The sequence below is a fragment of the Carica papaya genome, chromosome 8 (genome assembly GCF_054855325.1).
Source record: "Carica papaya isolate Zhongbai chromosome 8, ASM5485532v1, whole genome shotgun sequence".
Taxonomy (NCBI): Eukaryota; Viridiplantae; Streptophyta; class Magnoliopsida; order Brassicales; family Caricaceae; genus Carica; species Carica papaya.
This window is the reverse complement of record NC_142316.1, coordinates 896,422-918,172: the sequence shown is the minus strand read 5'-3', so window position 1 is coordinate 918,172 and position 21,751 is coordinate 896,422. Positions and strand designations below refer to the sequence as shown.

Below are 21,751 nucleotides of genomic sequence, written 5' to 3'. Positions count from 1 at the left end.
TTTGAACTTCAAAGTATGTTAAAATACCTCACCCTTGCTTGGGATATTGACATAAAAAAAACTTATTGTCGAAGTTAATTCACTTTATCTCAAGCATATTCCACACAACATCGGAGGCACGATGAACCTTTTAAAAATATCGATTCGCTTATATAGAAATATAATGATATTCAAATTTTATATATTTACTGGTGATGGTAACTGTTATGTAAATTATTCAACTTATTGTTTCATAGTAAGCCTATGAAATATGTCGAGCTGACTCATTCCTTCGAAGACCTTCAGATCTTTCTCAATTTAGACCAATAGGATATTTGCTGAAACCTGTTAATTGAACATTAGTTTTCTTTGTCATTTCAGTGTTCTCTTTTTTTTTTAACACTCTGTTTGGATCGTAATAAATGATAGGATTTTAATGTATGATATTTCAGTAGTGTGAGAAAATCATGTTTGTTTTAACTTCCAATTATAATAAATGATATCTGACTGGTAAATTTGTAATAAATTTTAAAACCACCGAATCGGTGGTATGTGAATGTCAGGTTATTTTTTTTTTCTTTTAATATACTTAATTTTATTTTTATTCTCATAATTTATTAAATATAAAAATTTAATTTATAATAATTATTTATTTAAATACAAATGTAACTATATTGATAAACAATTTAATTTTTTTTATTATATATTTTTTATATACCACTTACTATTAAATAAAAAGGTAAAAAAAAATTAATAATCTGATTAAAAATACAATCATACCATTATATAATCTAAACAAAAATATATCATTAATATACATCAATATACAATCATCAAAATATAAAAAAAAAATTTGTGATCTCCATCCTATGTCATTATTATTTAATTACTGTCATTACCATACATTAATTAACTATCATCAAAATTTATTCAAACAGAGTATTACAAAAAAAAAAAAAAAAAAGAAAGGGAGGGTTGATTGTTGGGGAAATTTTAGTAGCTTAAGTATATATATATATATATATTCCTTAACTATAGGAAAAAAGAAAAAAAAAATGAGGGTTGATTGTTGGGGAAGTTTTAGGAGCTTTAAGTATACAAATATATATATATATAATTATATATATATTCCTCTACTAATTAAATACACACACACACACAACTATTTCTTGTGTGTTGAAAGTACCAAATGTAAATTCTACTAATTTATATTGATGATTTCATGTTATAATATTATCTACAATTAGATATACCCATGTGTAATGAAAACTAAATCAGCTAGCTGGTTCCTTTCCAGATTGACTCATCTACTCTTATCTGTTAGGAACAAAGTGTAAGTCTTTTTAAAATTATATCACCTTTTTATCTACACTATATTTTCCCCCTTATGAGGATAGCGAAATTACCAAAATACCCTGGTTGAATTCTGCAGGCAGCTCGTGTATAAAAAAGCAGTTGATGTAGAGCATGATGTATCTCTAGTGTTAATCAATAATAAACAATGTCCCGTTTCATGCGCAGAGCTTCCATGACTGATAGCTCATCTGTGGCCGCTGTCATGACGGACAGTGATCATGGAGATCCAGAGAAAGCCATCTCCGCCGATCAAAAACCTTCCAAAGGTGGCTGGAATGCCGCCATTTTCATCATCTGTAAGTCTGAGACTTTCCCTTCGAATTCCTTTTCAATATTTCTGTGTTACTTTCCAGATATTTATGTACATGCGAAAGTTTTGGTTGTTAGTCGGAAATGGGTATTTTCCGATTGATTTAAATATTGGTTCGTCTCTCCTTGCATGAATATAATATATTCATGTGTGTATGGTTTGTAGTTGTGGAGATGGCAGAGAGATTTGCTTTCTACGGGCTGGCGGGCAATCTGATCACATACCTAACAACTGATCTGGGAGAAGGTGTTGCAGAAGCAGCCAAAAATATCAATACCTGGATTGGTCTCTCTGCTCTCTTCCCATTTTTCGGAGGCTTCCTCGCCGACTCTTTTCTGGGTCGATTCAAGACCATCCTCTTCTCCTCCTTCGTATACCTCACAGTAAGTTTACTTTCCTCTTCTGTCTTTTCATAATCCACTAAATTTCTTCAATAGTTTCTAACATAATATGACACCAATATAGTAATTTATTGGTTTACATAAAGAGTCCCAAGTTTTCTATCATCACTTTGTGGGTATAGTAGTATATGTTGGGTAATTGAGTTGTCTACTCCATAATACTTTTGTCTACTAGTTTCCTTATTGAATTCACTAGTTTCCTAATTGAGTTGTGGTTACCAATTTTGCTTTTTGGGGGCAAGATATTACAATTCTAGATTCCTTGTCACATACCCACCACAAATTATTCTTTTCTTCATTAAAAAAATTATTGTGCTTTGTGGGTGTAGTAATATGTGTTGAGTGTATATCTTAATTAACTAATGTATTTGATGAATTCGTAGTTACTAAATTGGGTTTCATCACATTGAAAGTATTACAATTTGGTAGTTAGTCCGTAATGCTTTCATTTACTAGTTTCCTAATTGGGTTGTGGTTATCAGCTCGCCTTTTTCCCAGCAGGATATTACAATTCAAAATTCCATGTCAGATACCCACTATGGATTATTCTCTTCTTCACTACTATAATATAACCTATCCATATGTCTACATACAAAAGAAGAGAGGTTATATATGTATGCATAGATGTGTGTGTGTGTGTGTGTATGTATATATGTAAAGTGTGAAATAAGGAGAGTTGATATTTTGACAGGGAATGGTGATATTGGTGTTGTCTGTATCGACAGTTGGTGAGCAATATAGGAAAGCAGTATTTTTCACAGGACTGTATATATTAGCGGTAGGTGAAGGTGGACACAAGCCATGCGTCCAGACTTTTGCTGCTGACCAATTCGACGAGACCAGCCCTGAGGAAAAAAACGCTAAGAGCTCCTTCTTTAACTGGTGGTATTTGGGGATTGTTTTCGGATCATCTGCAGCCATCCTAGTTGTCATTTATGTCCAGGTATATATATATATATATATGTCTATATGTATATGTGTATGTGCACGTACACATGTGCATGTACAGTTTTAGCAAGAAAGCAAGAAGTGGGTGTATATATATATATACACACTATATTCGGAATTTGTAGCTGCTACGAATATAATTCTTTTAGTTATATATATATATATATAAACATAAATATTATTTTATTTCAATTAAAAAAATAATTTTTAATGAAAATATACAATAGTGAAAGATCTGCATTATGAACAAAGTGTGGGGGGGAGAAAATAAGTAATTGAAAATTTATATACATATATAATTTTAGAATTTGTATTCAAACATATAAATTTCCACTTTCATTTTGTTTGTATATTTAAATAAATAAATACTGTATATTATATTATATATTAAATAAAAAGATACTTATTTTTTATATCGTAACATTAATTTTATTTATCATACATATATTAACTATTAAATAATTTGTAAAAAAATGAAGAATTAAGGTGTATTAATTTACTATTTTAGTTACATATATATATATATATGTATGTATGTATTGGTGATGAAATGACGTTGGAAATACATAAATACATATTGTATAATGTTGTAGGATCGTGTCGGTTGGACGGCAGGATTTAGCGTGCTTGCCGGGGCAGTGGGACTTGCATTGGGATTGTTTCTGGCCGGAGTAAGACGGTACCGGAAGCAAATTCCGGTGGGAAGTCCGGTGACCAAGATGGCGCAGGTGTTCGTCGCCGCCGCGAGGAAGTGGCGCGTCACAGAGACGCGCGGGATTTGTTACCAAGATGAAGAAGATGATGATAAAGGAACTACCCTGGCGCCTACCCATCAGTTCAGGTATATGTACATATATATATACATATATATATATATTTATATATGTATGTATATATGGTGTAATCCACATTCTGAAATATATTATTATAATTGAGTTCGTAGAGTGGAAATTAGGAGTTGAACATCTGTTGACCGGAGATATTTTATTTTACATAAAAAAAAAATATAGGGGAAGAATGCACGAAGAATCTTTAACTGGCAGCTGATTAATTAATTAATTAGAATAAAAACATGAAGTGTTGACATGATTAATCGAGGTTCCTAATTTGTGTGAAATGAGACAAGATCCTATTCCATAGCATCCAACTTCGTGCATATATATATATATATATATATATATATAAACTCATTGATTTTATACAAATCCTCTGTCTTGCATTTCTTCATACAGATATATATATATATATATGTAGGTGTGTCTGGAATAATACATAATTGGGTCTTCTTCTCACATGCTTGAGGGACAACCCTTATAAATGTGATTCTCTAATGTACATATACAAATATACATATATATATATTTATATCATTATTTACTAAGATACTCAGTATGCTTACTTCTCTTATATTATTTTCCATGCACATCTATATACAACTGGGACTGCATACTTTTATTAAAGTTGATTGGATTAAACTGCAGGTTTCTGGACAAGGCAGCGATTATCGATAACACAGACAACTCGAACAAAACCAGAAACCGTTGGCGATTATGCTCGATGAACCAAGTGGAAGAAGTAAAGCTTGTCATTCGTCTTATACCCGTATGGTTATGTTGCCTGATGTTTAGCGCTACACTGGTTCAGCTACACACGTTTTTCACCAAGCAGGGAAGTACAATGGTAAGATCCATTGGGTCGCACTTCACACTTCCCGCAGCTTCTATCCAGTGCCTTATAGGTCTCACCATTCTCGTCTTTGTCCCCATCTACGATCGAATTTTCATCCCTGTCATAAGAAAAATAACCGGACACCCATCAGGATTAACCATCTTGCAGAGAATAGGAGTTGGTTTATTTCTGTCGGTGCTCAACATGGCTGTCTCCGGTCTCGTCGAGGCCAAAAGGGTTAACGTAGCGAGAGACCACGGCCTGACGGACATGCCGAGAGCGATAGTGCCCGTAAGTGTATGGTGGTTACTTCCCCAGTACGTTATCAGCGGAATCGCTGATGTTTTCACCGTGATTGGACTGCAAGAACTGTTTTACGATCAAATGCCTACTGGAATGAGAAGTTTTGGCGCTGCGGCTTATATGGGCGTGATTGGGGTTGGAAGCTTTCTCAACAGTGCAATTATATCCGTCGTGCAATCCGTCACCTCAAAACATGGGGATAAATGGCTGGTTGATAATCTTAATCGAGCTCATCTTGATTACTTTTACTGGGTCTTAGCAGGATTGAATGCTTTGAATCTGTGTGTTTACATATGGATTTCTAAGGGGTTTGTGTACAAAAAAGTGCACTGGGAAGATCAGACAGAAGATGAGGAATTGAGCTCCTCTAATGGAAGCATGTGAACTTTATTGTATAATCAACTTCGCAATTTGCTCGTTACAAAAATTAAACTTTGATTTATGTTAAAATCAAAATTTGTAGTATAAATATTTATGCTGCAAATTTGTCTTTTTTTTTAATAGAATTTATACATAACTTACGAACTACTAACTAGTCGAAATTTATAGAAATCGATTCAAATAGAAATTCTTTGCTTACATGTCTTAAAAACTTAACACAACGGCGAAGAACATCAAATTCGAGAACTTAATTTGACTCTTATACCGTGTGACTACTCTTTCGTAGCTAATTTACTTCGAAAATATTAATACGGTCCGAAAGTTTTCATATTATTTTTATCAGGATAATTATAATATTTTGTTGGAAATATTATGTTAAATTATAATTAAAAAAATAAAAATTGAGAAATATTTTGATACGAGCAAACAAAATCTTAGTTATCAATTTGATTTTGTTTTGATACAAAGTAATGATGGAGGATATTTAGATACAAATAAAGGTGGTTTATATCCTTTTGATAGGGAAAGTTTGATTTATCTTGAAAATGACATTTGCTACGTAAGTCTACTCTCTTATACATGGGTTAGGTGTTGAAATGATATATACATACATATATATACACACACACACATATAAACATCGTGTGTTTATATATATATATAGGTGGGTTAGGCGTGATTTTGAATTAAATTCAAAGATAAGTCTCCTTTGGCAAGGGCTAGGTTGAACTAGCCCTTTGGCATGCCATTTGCTACGTAAGTCTACTCTCTTATACATGGGTTAGGTGTTGAAGTAATATATACATACATATATATATACACACACACACACACATATAAGCACACATATATATATGTGGATTAGGCGTGATTTTGAATTAAATTCAAAGATAAGTCTCCTTTGGCAAGGACTAGTTTGACCCATATGCCGTGCCAAAGGGCTAGGTTGATCTAGCCCTTTGGCATGCCATTCGCTACGTAAGTCTACTCTCTTATACATGGGTTAGGTGTTGAAGTAATATATAAATACATATACACACACACACACACATAAACATACATATATATATATATATATATTTGGGTTGGGCGTGATTTTGAATTAAATTCAAAGATAAGTCTCCTTTGGCAAGGGCTAGTTTGACCCATATGCCGTGCCAAAGGGCTAGGTTGACCTAGCCCTTTGGCATGCCATTTGCTACGTGAGTCTACTCTCTTATACATGGGTTAGGAGTTGAAATAATATATACATACACACACACACACACACATATAAACACGTATACATATATATATATATGTGGGTTAGGCGTGATTTTAAATTAAATTCAAAGATAAGTCTCCTTTGGCAAGGGCTAGTTTGACCTATATGCCATGCCAAAGGGCTAGGTTGACCTACGTGCCCCTAAAGTAAAGTTAGGTCCACATCTTTTGAGATTATGTTGACTTAATATAATGAAGAAAATATAAAACTCCCATAATTTTTGGACTAATTTCCTGAATTACGACTTTGATTATTATAATCATTAGTTTTATTATAAATTGTGTTTATATATGTTATTTTATTATTCCATATAAATTAATATTTTTTGAATATTACCCTGTTAATTTTTTGTAAAGTTTTTATCAATAAATATAATTTGAGGGATAGAAATTTATGTTCAATTTATAAATTTTATGTAAGTAATTAATTATTTTATTATTAAATTGTAATAATCACATAGTTGAATGGAGTAAGTAATGACTTATATGTAGCTACATAATATATATATATATATTTTATTTATTATGTGAGAGTTTTATTTGTATTTAAACTAATAAATTAATGAAAAGACTATTAAAAATAAAGTAAAATATTAATTTCTTAATTTTAAGATTTTAAAATTCATAAACTAATTAGGGGAGGATTTCTTGTAATAAATTAGGGTATATATTTACAACTTATAACTTCATTATAATACCATTTGTAAAGCTAAAACCCATGAATCTAAAGCTAAAACCCAAAATCAAGATGGTCAGAAGAAGGTTTGGGAGACAAAACAAGAAAATAAGAGAAAATTATTAATATATTTCTGCTATTCACAGTGATAAACAAGAGAAATATGAACTGGCTCATAATTGCAAAAAAGGAGCAAGTTCATACAGGAGGCATTTGGTTTTTGTATATAACACCTAAAAGTAGCAGCTTTGTATTTCCTATTCAAATTCTTACTCCTAGCTTACCATGTTCTCTGTTTCCTCTAAAACAGGTTTCTGCTGGTTTCCACTTGAGCGAGGTTTCCTAAAGTACTTTCCGATGAATTGTTCCGCGATGTCCGGATACTTTCCCTTGATGAAGTTATCCAGACATTTGCGGTACGAAAAATCTTGCTTCCGACCATCTGTAGAAACAATGTAGAAGCACCTGCTATCCTGAAAATTGCTGTGCCGACTTACCTGCGTCACATCAGAGCACGCGTTAAAAGGTAAAATAAAATTGCCACAAGAAGCCTTCAGCTACTAAATATGTCCCCTTCACCACAAGTACTGCAAGTAGACCAGGCCTTGTCAAGACATTAAAAGAAATTATATCGTCCCCCGACCAGTACTGCTCTGCTATATATCAAGAAGTACCATAAGAGGTCTAATCATGCATATTCTCTTGCATCACGCCAACAAAAGTCAAATAAATAAACCAGCGGTTCCAGACAAGATCAAATGATCTAGAGGCAGAAGTTCCACGAAAAATAAAATAAATAAACCAGAGGTTCCAGACAAGATCTACTGATCTAGAGGCAGAAGTTCCACGAGAAAGAAACCAATAGCTGGATGTAGGTTTTCCATTAAACTGTGTTAGGATTCCCTATTGAACAAACTAAATCTCATTTTTCATTGTGGACTAACTATCCATGAGATCTCAGGAAAATGAAAAAAGCCATCGGAGCTTGCTAGCCCGATAATATGTCCAATTTCCAATAAAGATTGGTGTTTGTCTATATGATATGGATGTTTCAATCCACTTTTCAAAAAAGTGATGTTGGCTGTGAAACTTTAAAAAAAAAAAAAAAAGTGACCTGAAGCGCAAGAATGTGCAGACAGTAATTTGAAGCAAATTGAATTAGTTCAATCCATAATTGTAAGTTTGAAAAGCATTTTGCAAATCTTAGTTTTCTTCTGCAGTAAAAATCAACTACAGCACAGGTGAAAAGCTTGAGATAAGCACACACATCAAGTATAAATCATTGACAACAAAACTACACCAAAGTATAGTTAAGCTTACAGTTACAAAATCAATGCCAGCGCCCATTTTTACTGCTCTATCAGGATGATACATGAAGACTTTGTCTATTACAAATGACTGGTCATCAACGGATAGTGGATCCCCATCATTGTACCTTCACAAAGGAATTTTCTTTCAGAAGTTCTGTAAGCTGTAAATGCGGTATAACAGCAGATAAAGATAAAGCAGGCACACAAGAATATAAAACAGTACTTGAAATTATGCATAAAATTTTCTCTCATCACACTCTAATCTCAGACAGGTTAATCTGTGAGGATATTACCAGTAAATAATTTTAAAGAACAAAGAATGCATATTCATTTAAACTTACCCAGACTGATGCATTATTCGTCTGATTGACTGCATAAGTGGCTCAACATCTGACAGAACATCCTGCTCCTCAGAAGTGAACATATCTAACCGTTGCCTCGTATGAGTATACAGCCTGCCTGCACCAAAATCATCTTTCACATTTCCAGCTAACTTACCAGGCAGGTTTTTCTTGCCTTTCCAATCTCCAGAATTTGAAGACCAACCCCGTGAACCTTCATTTCTTTTTTTCTTGGAGAACTCCCAGGTACGTCTTCCCTGACTCTCATTTTGAGTAATATCTTCATTGTTTGGTAAACCCCAACCATGACAACCAGCAGGCTCAGTGGACTCCGACAGCACACCCCAACCATCGGAAGTTCCTGTTGGTGTTTGTTCCCAGGAACCATCTCCAACAGTCCCAGCATCCAATCCATTAGACTTTGATGAATCCCCTTCCGGCAGGACGCTTCCATTGATAGAATCATCTCTTGCCCAGCTAGACCACCCTTTTTCTTTTCCTGTATCGTTATCATTATTTTCCAACATTGTAGCATACGCATCTTGGTTATCACCCTTATTGCTGTTCCATTTAGACCAAGTACTTTGCTCCTTGAGATTAGTCTCACATCTGCTAAATTTATTACTTCCCCAACCCCCAAAATCAGAAGATTCCTCTTGTGCCTTCTGGGGATGAGTACCTTGGCTATTACCTTTATTAGTCTTCCAATTGGACCAAGGACTTCCTTCACCAACATTGCTCTCACCATTACCAGATTTTTTACTACCCCAACCACCTGCTTTTGAAGATTCCTCCCACGTTTTTGTTGCAGTGAAATCTTGGCTACCACCTTTTACTGCTGTCCAATTTGACCAATTGTGTTCTCCCTTAGCATTAGTCTCGCCACTGCCACATTTATCAGCAACCCAACCACAAGATTTGGGAGAGTCCTCACTGGCTTTTGTGGGATAGCTGCCTTTGGTGTTCCAATTAGCCCAGGTATTCTGACTATCTAGGTTGGTCTTATCGCTGCCAATTACACCAGTCCCCCCAGCAGAGTTTAAGCATTCCTCCAGGGTTTTAGTGGAGCAGACATCTTGGCTATGAGCTCTATCAGTGCTCCAACTAGACCAGGAGCTCTGTTTCTGAAGGTCAGCCCTACCATTGTTACGATGTTCCCAACTTGGTTTGGTAGGCTGAGTCTCTAAGTTTTCAAAAATATCTTCACCATCCTCAAAGACAGGCTTACCACTAGTTGAATAATGCTCTGGAGATGGACTCCAGTCAAAAGTTTCTTCATCTGGCACAAGATCATCAATTTCTTCACCTAGACAGGCTGTACTCAAATCCTCTCCATGGGAACTACTTCTCACCATATGAAGAAATGTATAAACATCAAGTTTACCCCCTTCATTGAATCTCGCCTGGAAGGGGAAAGAAACATGAAATTGACATGATTATGTAGGATACTGTTGAAACCCAATAGGACAACCTGAATCTAGGAAACTTTAAAGCTTCAAAATGAAATGCACCTCTTTTGTGTCCCAGAGAACATCAAATCTAGAACCTGTACCAACTGCCACATTCTTTCCCCAGGAACAGGATCCAACTACGCTTGACAAAGAATCAGTATGACACTTCTCAGCAGCTCTCTCGAAACATTTCCTTGGTGTCTATGCAACCATATATAAGTAGAATTTGGTTTCAAGGGACTGCAAATAATCTAACATGAAAATATGACAAACCAAGAAGATATCAGACCCAAATTAATAACTTACAAATAAAGTTGCTTCCATGAATGGTGCTTGGATATTCAATGAACGAGATATTGCTTTATAACCACCGGGATTGAATCCAACCAAATTTCCAGCACATGTCATACTGTTTGCTAATAGAATGAGATGCTCCCTCAAAACACCTTTAGCTACCATCGCCACCGATGTTGACAGGCGCTGAAACATAAACCATAAAACTGAATGTTCAAAGAGGAAGTAGACATTTGAAAATTGCATAAACAATTTCCTTTGTTGATCTGACCAACAGAATATATAAATAAAACCAATGGAAATGGATGATAAATAAAATGGAATGTCTTTGGTAGTACTAAACATCCTTCTAATTTATCATGATTTTGTTAGTATTTTTAAATTATTTCAAACTTCAGAACATATTAGCTAGATTTAAATTGAGTACGGCGTAGAATATTGAGAAACTAAATTCTTTTTTTTTTGCAGGACGAAAAATGTTTTTATTTTATTTTTATTGTTTTAGTTTTCTAATTTGATTGCTAGTACTATGTATTGGTATCAACATAAAGATTAAATTAGTTTATCAACTGGTACTTTTAGATTGTTCTTTTATTAACGTTGGACAAGTAGCAGTTAAAACCTACCTACTGCACAGATAATTTAGAAATAGAGAAATATGGGTGAACATAGTCGGCCAAAAGAAATTAGGGATCAAGGTGAAAAAATATAGAGAAAAATATAATGAGCATGATAGATACGTAGAGTAACATCTAGAAGAACAGATACAATGAGAGATAATAGAGAATAAAATTCTAACAAAGAAATTCTTAACCCATCATATTATCTATTCTCTTTGTTGGTAGCTACTAGTCTTTATGTAAGCATTAGTTTCAAGTAAAAAGGAAAATTATAAAAGAGGAAAGATATAAAATTATAATAATTCCTATAATATAAAATATATCGAGAGGAAACCTAAACTATTATAATGCCTCAACTCATTAAAAAAATTATTAAAAAAAAATATAACAAAATTCTAAAATCTTATAATATTTAGGAGTAAACAACCAATTTAGTCTTCCAACTTTGACCAATGTAACAATTTAGCCCTAGAAGTACTTTTCATTACATTTTAATCACCAAACCTTTAAGCTTGTTCAAAAGCACAGACACTGTCCAAAACCAATTTCTCATTTTGCTCTCAATCTCAATCGCTCATGGTATCCAAAACACCAATTTTTTCCATCCCCTCTTCCTTGATTCTTCATCATCTCCACTAACCCTCAATTAGTAGGCTGGTTCTAGGACTTTGATCAACAGGAAAGAGCAACCATTGATGATGATGACTAAGTGAAGAGAACGTTAAGACACATAAGTCGTGAAGCAGGAGAATGAAGCCAAATAACAAGATGGAGGTGGTCACAACAGAAACGATCTTTAATCAGGAGAATGGAGCTGGCATGTCTAGGTGTTTCCGAGGGCGCAGAAAGAATAAGGGGAGAGAAGAGACCTGTGGATGGCGACAGCAAAATTGTGTGATGAACCAAACACTAAAGGTTAAAAATTGGGAACTGAAAGGGTTTCAAGTGGTGGTCTAAGGTTTCACATAAAGGGAGCTTCAGGTTTCTTCATTCTTCTTCTAGGTCAAGAGAAAGGAGAGAGCCTACTCGATTTTGAGGGAAATAAGGAAAGAATCAAAGGAATACGGAGAGTGGTTAAGATTTTTAAATCGGGATTCCTTTCTTCTTCTTCGGGTATGGTGTGCGGCACAGGGAGTGAAGGAGAAGAAATTGAAAGGAGATAGAGGTGGTTTTGGAAGTAACTTGGGCAAAGACTTGAATTGAAAAAGCTAGGGATTGGATGATTACTTAAGAGAGATTTTCTGGGTTTTCTTTTCTTTTTCTTTGTTTATTTTCGGGTATTAAATTGAGGGTGAAAGCAAAGAGAGTCTTGATAGAAGTTGTCTAAGGTGTAATTTTGTTACGGGCCCTACATATACATCTTGTTATGGGAGATAAAAATTGAAATCAGTAAGAGATTTCAGTGTTACCTATCTTGGTCTAAGTATGGGCATTAAGAGAGGACCCAAAGTCTCTTGAGTAAGAAAGTACTTAATATACTTGATAAAGTTTTCTTCCATCATAAATCTATCCAAAAGACGGCAATAGTGTTTTATTACAAGAGGAGAGAGTAGTTATTTTGAAATATAAAGTATCAAGTATATATTGATATTGGCAACAAGGGGGTGCTAGCACATGTACAAAAAATTACAAGTCAATCAAAGTATCAATAAAGTCCATTAAATTCTTCATTGAATGAAGAGGATGACCCAATAAAAAAAAAAACCGAGAGTCTAGAACCATTTACTATTAAGTCAAATCCATTTACATCGCTTATCTCATCAAAAGTCTTTTTATTCCTCTCATTCCATACTACCAAAAGATGGTGTTGATTACCATATTTTATTATTTAATTATTTTATTAATTTATTATTTGATATTATGTAATTATAACTTTATGAGAATAATAATCTCATATAATTAAAATGCTACTAGAATAGGAATTTCTCTATCTGTAGGTTATGTAACTAATTTATGTTTCCTTTTATTACCCTAAGAATGTGTATATATAGGGCCCTCTAATTCAATAATACATACAGCACTCATTCTTCCACAAGTTTAAAGAACCAATCCTTCTTAAAGATAAGAACCAGAATCACAAGTTGAATATGAGACTTCATACAAGAATATCAAAACGAGCACTACTTTTTATTTAAAAAAAAAAGAATATCAAAACAAGCACAAGGCTTTAGAAAATGCTTCTTCTTCGTCAAAAGAATCGAAGATTGGAGAGGCATTACAAACATCAGTGAAAGCATTTTTAACTGTTAGGTATGGTCTGTAGGCAGGGGCAGTAAAATTTATTTTTGGACTGACTGATGGTGTGGCTCCTCCAATCTCCAGAACCGATTCCCACTAATTTATGCGATCTCCAGAGACAAGAATATGCTGGTAGAAAAAGCTTTTGATGTTGAACATGGAAGTGGATGGAACATTGCAGTTAATAGGAATTTGCAACACTGGGAGGTTGAAGAATATCAAAATCCGTTATCAATCCTAGCCAAGTTTCAACCCACCAATAAAGAATATCGATAAGCTTCACTGATATCTTGGTAACAATGGCAAACTTTTGGTCAAAACATTCTACTATTATCTGGCTGGCCAAAATGGGGTAAGGAATTCTGATTTTCCAGCAAAAATTATTTGGAAGACCAATGCCCGCCCCCCCATTTCCTTTTTTGCTTGGGAGTCAGCAAGAGAATGGATCCTTACCATCGACAATCTTATGAAAAGAAGTTTAACTTTAACCAATAGATGCTTCCTTTGCAAAGAAAATGCAGAATCTTGTATTCATCTCCTTCTCTAAACTTTCACTCAAAATTTATGGACCATGGTCTATGAGCTCCTTGGTATTAAATGGGTTATTGCAGCTCTATAAAAGAAGAATTGAAGGCTTGGGAATTCTCTGCAAAGGAAACTTATTCCTCTCTATGCCAAGCACCAGACGGCATGTTTAGTTTTGTAAAAGCATCCTTCAGCAAAATCTCAAGTAATAGAGAGAAAAATAGAAGAGGAAGGACCCTACAAGAAAGATATAAAACAAGCAAAGGCCATTTTCACTTAGCAGAAAAGGAGAGAATATTTATTACTTTATGACTCGGCAAAAGGAATACAGTGAACATACTAAACTCATAAATAAGAAAAATATCAACTGAGATATCTGAATCGATTTGCTACCAGAGTTTCGGCATAACAAACTTTTGATACAGGCTATTATAGGAAACAAATAATGGTGACAAACACAACCTAAATGTCATCATAGCAGTTAACACCACCCCAAAGAAATCACATGAGAAAAGTATATTCAGTACAGCACATCAATAAAGAGGTTATACATGCTTCTGCAATGATATTTTAAAGAGTACATTCCCAGAAAGCTACCTAAAGAATTTTCCATTTTATCTGACAGCTTCATGCAATAGGAAGAGTAGGTTGATGTAGGAAAAGAAAAGACTGAAGCAGGAGAAAGGAAGAGAAGGTCCTGATACCTGGACTGCCTGATCAAATGCGCATGAAATTCCAAGGAGTTCCTGAACCTGCTTGGTTGAGTACGGTATTGAGCGCCTAGAATCAATTAAGTGGAATACTGGAAGACAGGAATCCATCACGATCCTCCATGCATCTCCACTTCGCTTTACCATTGATTTCTCGACAACAACATCCAACACCCATTCCCCTTTGCGGGTTCTGCTGGGTTTCCTTATCCATGTCATCGTATCAGGACTAGCCCAAATTATGTTTGCCGAGCAAATCCGAGGATCACCTATTAATTAAAGTGGCAGAAAGAATCAGAACATATATGACTAGCTGAAGAACATGAAATGTCCAGTATCAGACAACTTGGGCAAGAGTTCATTGTATATTAAGGGGAATCTAGGAAGTAAGCCTGGGTAAAACTTTGGTATTTCTAAGGAAAATCTAACAAGTAGTCCAACAGAATGTGTCTTTAACCCACAACCTCAAGCCCCAGAGAAATGCAGCCAGCATATTGACATGGGCCAGTATCAAAAGAATAATATCAATATGGGAAACCATAGAAATACAACCTCAGATGAAGAAGGGAAAAGAAAAGGAAACGGAAATGAAAATGAAAAGATGGAGGTACGAAGAAGGAAGACCAAGGTTTAAAAAGAAAAGTAAAACCCAAAACACAAAAACACGACTTTTTTGTGCACCACCAGTTACTATGGGAATGACAAGGAAGCTCTCTTTCAGGAGCAACATTATATTGATCTTCTGCAGCGTTGAATATCTAAAAATTATGAATAAAAGGAATTATCCATCAGACATCAGAATATTAGAGAAATATTTACAAACAGATTGCTGAATGAGAGAACGAGAGGGAAGCCTACAAAACAAGGAATTGGAGGCAGATATCAAATATAAAATTGTTTCCCAATTACTTTGCACAATTGATAAAGATAACCGAAAAAGAAGGAAAACCATGCTTCTTTTTCTCGTAACAAATATCATTAGAAAGTGAAAAAAGCTGTTAAAAACAAGATTGAGAAAATAAGGTATCATCTAATTACAACAAGAAAGTACAAGGAGATACAAGTACGAAATTAAGACAAAATAGCCATGCAATTGCTTGCAAAGTGAATAAGACCTCCTCCAAAGGAATGGTGAATACTAGCCCAAAGAAAATAAAAGAAAAAAGACAAATATTCCCTACTCATGTGCAACAGCTGAAATCATCGCTTTAGATCCTAAAATTGCTTTTCAACCATATGATCCATAACCCCATAAGAATATCACCCCCAAGCAGCAATCTGCACTCCTTAGTCCTCCCAAGACTATGGAAATCAGTAAGGGACGGTAAGCAATCGGGCGTTTTCACGTGTATGAGAGCCGCATGGCAGAAACTCCATGGATATGTTCAGTTCAAATGGGGTTTGGACCATTCAGTGAGGTATTGGAAGGACATTTGCAGCGGCCCTACACCCTTATGTAATCCATTCCCTGATATATTCAGCATTCCTAACCATAAGGATGTTATTGCGAATGAGTGTTACGGACATGTACCTAATCAAGTAGTCTGGGACAAAAATCTGGCTCTAGAACACTAATGAAGGGAACTTGAAAGCTCAACCACTCTCCTTCAGTGTTAGCCCTCCTCAGTTGTTGATCTAGATTCCTGATGATCAATCAGTTTAGAAACTGAACATGTATAGATGATTATCTGCCAAATCTGTTTATAACTATCTTTTAGGAAGAGGCTGTGAACAGGTTGCGTATCCTTGGAATCAGAACTGGAAAAAAGAAAATCACTCTTAGAATTTCCTTTCTCACTTAGGAGGCTGCATGGCACAAAATTCTTATGATAGACAACTTCAGTGAGATAAGGACAATCTTTGTGGATGTGTGTTATTTGTGACTAGATGCAGCAAAATCTGATCATTTGCTTTTATAAGTGCCCTTTGGCCTATTTGTTGGCGAACACCAGGCTTCAGTTCCTAAACATTAAGTGGTTGATAAAGAATTCAGTTGCTAATGAATTGTGGGCCTGGAAAGCCATGAAAGCTAGAAAAAACCATGAGAAGACTATTGCACTAATCCCTTTGTCTGCCCACAGGTTATGGGGGAGGAGAGAAACAGAAGCGCGTTGATAGAATGTGTTCTAGTCTTGCTAGGATCAAAGATCATTGGCTCCATACCTTGATCTTTTGTGGTCATCCCCTCTCTTTGAAATCTTGTAGTCTTTGTTGATACTTTTACTAACCTGTAACTCATTCGTTTGTAATTGGGTGCCACCCACTAGGTGCCTTGTAATATACTTTTTCTATGATGAAAAAGTGTATAAACATATATATCTAGGGAACAATGGGGCTGCAACCCAAAAGACGAGAGAATTTACAATCTAGTGAAAATTTCTAATCAAATTCTCCGCCGCACAATGCCAATGACCTTAAGCAAAAAAATAGAGTTTGTAAGGAAAGATCTCCAACTTTTTCATACAAATAACATACATCCTTGAAAATCTCCTCTCTCGTTTATAAATAACCCAAATGGTAGCCAAGGGGATGGGAGAGATAAACTCGTCTCTTACTGTCGTCATCCTGAATGCCATGCAAAGCCCAACGCTCAGCCATCAAAGAACCAACCATCATTCAAGGTTTTTTGAGGAAGTCAAATACCATTCACCAAAATAGTTAAGTTAAAAGGATGCCCCAACAAATATGGTCCAAGATTCCCACAGCTAGACTGCAAAAATAACACTCATTCAAAAGAATCTTCCTGGATACACTTGTTCCACACACCACCACGTTAATAAGTGGTAAGTTAGTGCAAATAGCGGTCAGGAAGTGTGAAATCCAAGCGGTTGCCCGGCTACAAACATAGATTTGACACGATAGGTCCAAGGTTCAAAGAGATACGAGAAGTGTATGAGTTATCATGCTTCCATATCCACCATTTAAGTCTCTGATAATCACCTACAATAATTACATATCTCATTTGTCCTACGAATGGATATGCAACCGTAGCTCTCATGCTTGTTTGAGCAATAGCAATTATCCAATATCATGTTAGAATAGTAGGATTTGCAGAAGATATCATTTCTTGGATGAGAAACAAAAAGGAAAATTAAAAATTCGAATTACTAAAGTTGAAGCAACTACTTTCAAAGTAATAAAACGAAAAGTTTCCCCTTTTAAAATGCCTAATCTTTAAAAAATAATGAAAGACCAATGAAATCTTCCATGTCATGGAACAGCCATAAGTACCTCTAAATATGGAAAAAAAAATGTGAAGGCCAAAAACTTCCCACACTGCATGAAAATGATAAAAAAAAAAAGTGGTTAATCCTCTCTAAACTTCAAAAGCACATCAAAGAGATATTAGAGGATAAGGCTTTCTAAGGTCTCCGGACCTGGAACAAAAATTCATATTAATCTCCAAGGGTGTGATCCAAAGCCTCTCTAACCAGTGGGATAAAGCAATAATTTGGAAACAGATTGATGATGTCAAAGTCCAAAAAAGGATTTACAACTAAAAGAACTTGAAAGATTAAAAGCAAGAGTCGAATATCAATTACTAAAATATATTCTTTTATAAAAAATCAATTACTAAAATATAAAGCTTGAAAGGTTTCCAAACATTCGAGTGTTTCCAGGGTCCTTGAGATTCATGAAGAAGAGATTGAAAGACAATTGGCCATCCATATGAGTCATGAAAGAAGAACTAGGAGAAAAATATCTAAAGAAGCCCATAGAGAGACTCCTCCATCCAAAGATCCTCTCAAAAAGGAAACTGAATCATCCCCAACCCAACATATTAAAAAGAACAAAAATGAACTGTAAATCTGAAAAATCAATTTAACATTCTGTAAGCAGCATTTGACCTACATTTAGTATCTCAACTGCTTCATTGCAGTCTACTCTTTCCACACCTCTGGATATCTAGTCCCACCACAAAGAATAAAGTTATGAAGGTAAGTGCCATGACTTTATTTCAAAAAAGAAAAGGGCGCAATGACCATTTAGTCAAAACAGCAAGCTGTTTTGGAGACAGGATTCCCAATACCAAAGTCTACCATCCTTCTTAAACTTATACCATTTATACCAGCTAACCAAATGCTTTCTAAAAACCTCTCATACCACAGACAAAGCAAATCCCTTGCAAGGAGAAATCAACTGGACGAGATAGGTTAGACAGAATAATAATAAGAAAAATGGATACAAGGAATAAGATTGCAACAAAGAAATTTTTAATTTATCATCGTCTACTCTATTTGTTGATAGTTACTAACCTTTGTATAGATATTAGTTACAACTAATAAGGAAAAGTATAAAACAGAAAATTCAAATGATTCTAATCCCTATGATATTTAAATATGTACTATAATATTTAAGTTTCTCTAATATTTAAATTTACCTAAAAGAAAACTAAAATACTACAATGTCTAACAAAATCTAAATAGCTTTAAAATATAAAATAATAATAATTATAAAAAAACAAAAAATTTCATTCCAAAAGTAAGATCTTATTCTGCATCATTCTATCACTTGGTGAAAACTCAACCTAAGTTTTGAAGTTGCAAAGAATCAAGATAGGAAAGGCACGACCATGCTCTTCACAATCTTCAAGAAGTCAAGGCTTTTGATAAGCTCCATAGAAAATTTGAAAGTCAACAAAAATTATAGATCCTTGGGACCATAAAACCAACAAGGTAAAACCAAACCATACCAAGAAATTTTCTTAATATAACCATCATCAACAAGAACCACTTCAATAAGAGCACGAGGTGGAAAAAGATTAAAGGAATGAGTTGCTCAACATCATAAGCATGAATATAAATGACTTCAATAAGAGCAAATACTTCATTGAGTTGAAACTGGCGGTTTGAAACGAACCTCAAGTTTTTCATTTTTCAACATAAGGGAAATATTAATACTAGAACCAGGCACAATATTTAATTCTTGCAAAAACATCGCATGCTTTCCTAACTTCTGAAATAGTTTTGTTTCATATACAATATCTAATTCAGAACAACTCCTGAGAGAATTTGTAGCATGACAGCATCTTCAAAACATTGATATTAAATATGAATTAACTGTGGATTATATGATGAACTTTAAAAAAATTGTAACCAAAATACCCAGGAAAATGAGGGGAACACACTATACAATCTTAGGAACTAGTCTGAACTAGTCAAAAACAAGCCTACAAGAATCTGAAATATAGTAGTCAATCAAACTGGACAATCTGTGTGAACCAGTCAACGACAAAATTCCTATCACAGGGTGCAAGCAGAAGGTACAAGTGTCCTTCGTTGTTCACCAACAAGGATCAGTTTTTCCACTTAAAGTTTGTCTCATCAGGGTGGTTCTATCTCATTGATTGGTTTCACCTATGATAAATGGGGAGACAGAGATCCAGGAAGTAGAAGTCCTTCTCCCTTCCACCAGCAAGTGAGAGGTTTTCCAACAGAGTCAACAGTTAAAATTTGCTAAGAGACTGCTAGGAACTATCTACTCATGACTATAGTGCAATGTTGTCCACTCAGCGGTTGCCAACAATATGTGCTGAGGCTGATGGTAGGTTGTTGGTCTGCCTCTTCTAACTTTTGGATTTTAGTTTTTCTTTGTAAGGAAAGGAAGGAACAAAATTAGGATTTCGTTTAAAAATGGATTTTTTGGTAAAACAAGAGGACACAATATGAAAATTTAGGTTCTTTTCTTCAAGACAATTATTTTTGGTTGGATGTGGCAGGAAAATCTGTGTGTGTATATATATTAAGTAATGTATGAATAGTGGAAGGTGAAGATAGTTTGGACTCTTATACTAATTGAAAGAAGACAAGTAGCGGTTAAACTACCTCTACGAAAAATTTACGGACCTTATTGACTTTGATAAATATGTAAATATTTTGTGCTACAGGATGGCATCCCCTTGGTACTGTCATTAATAATCTTTTTGTTTTGTTTTTTTTTTTAAAAAAATTAACTTATCCTGCAAATATTTTAGAAATAGAGAAAATTCATGTGAAAACATAAGAATAAAGTATGTTAGAGGAAATTGGAGATCAAGATTAAGAAATATAAGAAGAAATTGGCTAAACAAGATAGGATAAACAGAAACAAGTCATGCCAAATATACTTGACGAGGACATATGAATTTAACACCTTTCTGACCTCTAAACCAAGTTTTAGCTGCCCATTGTTAATGGCTAAAATCTAGCAAAAGGATAAAAACTGGATTCACCTTCCTCATCTCTCACATTATCTCTCCCTATCCATAAACTTATCCAAAAACCATTAATGAACCCTGTCATAGTGAGGCTTAAAGAAGAAACCGTTCATTGTAAAACCCAATTTTGATCAGATAGACCCTCCAATTAGGCTCAATTCATATTTCAAGACTCGATGGATTAGATATATCATCGTGCAAGAACATTAAAAAAGAAGCCAACAATTTCTCACCCTTCACAGTACTACACATGAACCTAATGCAGCAACATGAGACTAAGAGAGCAAAACGAGCAAGCTGATATATGAAGCCATTTAACTAGCAAAGGCCCAACCTTCAATTTTTATTGATAGATAAACATACAAGTCATTATATTGACAACCAAGAGAATCAAACAGGTCCGTCCCAAAAAAAAAAGGAAAAACATAATCAAACAGGAACTTTAAAAGACAGATTGCGCACTTCAATCTGACATTGACCATGAATGTAGTCAGCACTAGAATCCAACTCGGGCAATAGAAAAATTCATGCAAGCTAGAAGCTAGCAATCCAATATGCGAAACAGCAGACATGGAAGTACCTTTGATGACTGTTTCCAACAAAACAGGGTAAATCATGTTGGCAAGGACATAAGAAGTCCTTTCCAAGTGAATGTCACTTGTATCATGCCAACAGAATATAAGGCACGGCAGATCAGAGCTATTTTCTTCACATGACTGCTGGAAACTGCAACATTTACTGCCAAAAGAGAAACACCAAAGAACCATGGCAATGATAAGCA

At 34.7% G+C, this 21,751-nt stretch overlaps 2 protein-coding genes across 2 annotated transcripts in view; one reads left to right on the top strand and one right to left on the bottom strand.

Moving 5' to 3' along the window:
- Positions 1 to 1,435: 1,435 nt before the first annotated feature.
- On the top strand, positions 1,436 to 5,421 carry LOC110826167 (Major facilitator superfamily protein). Its single transcript, XM_022056766.2, has 5 exons — positions 1,436 to 1,631; positions 1,811 to 2,028; positions 2,738 to 2,989; positions 3,588 to 3,835; positions 4,476 to 5,421. Exons 1-5 carry the CDS (start codon positions 1,481 to 1,483, stop codon positions 5,347 to 5,349), a joined length of 1,743 nt encoding a protein of 580 aa, XP_021912458.1. The 5' UTR covers positions 1,436 to 1,480; the 3' UTR covers positions 5,350 to 5,421.
- Positions 5,422 to 7,394: 1,973 nt separating this feature from the next.
- The window catches only part of NRPD1B (nuclear RNA polymerase D1B), a 41,013-nt gene continuing 26,656 nt past the window's right edge, over positions 7,395 to 21,751 (bottom strand). Inside the window, exons 13-19 of the mRNA XM_088210292.1 lie at positions 21,551 to 21,708; positions 14,769 to 15,043; positions 10,694 to 10,867; positions 10,448 to 10,588; positions 8,937 to 10,339; positions 8,606 to 8,720; positions 7,395 to 7,782 (exon numbers count right to left, since the gene is read on the bottom strand). Of these exons, the coding sequence (XP_088066418.1) occupies positions 7,561 to 7,782; positions 8,606 to 8,720; positions 8,937 to 10,339; positions 10,448 to 10,588; positions 10,694 to 10,867; positions 14,769 to 15,043; positions 21,551 to 21,708 (2,488 nt within the window). The 3' untranslated portion in view covers positions 7,395 to 7,560. The remainder of the gene's footprint in view (positions 7,783 to 8,605; positions 8,721 to 8,936; positions 10,340 to 10,447; positions 10,589 to 10,693; positions 10,868 to 14,768; positions 15,044 to 21,550; positions 21,709 to 21,751) is intronic.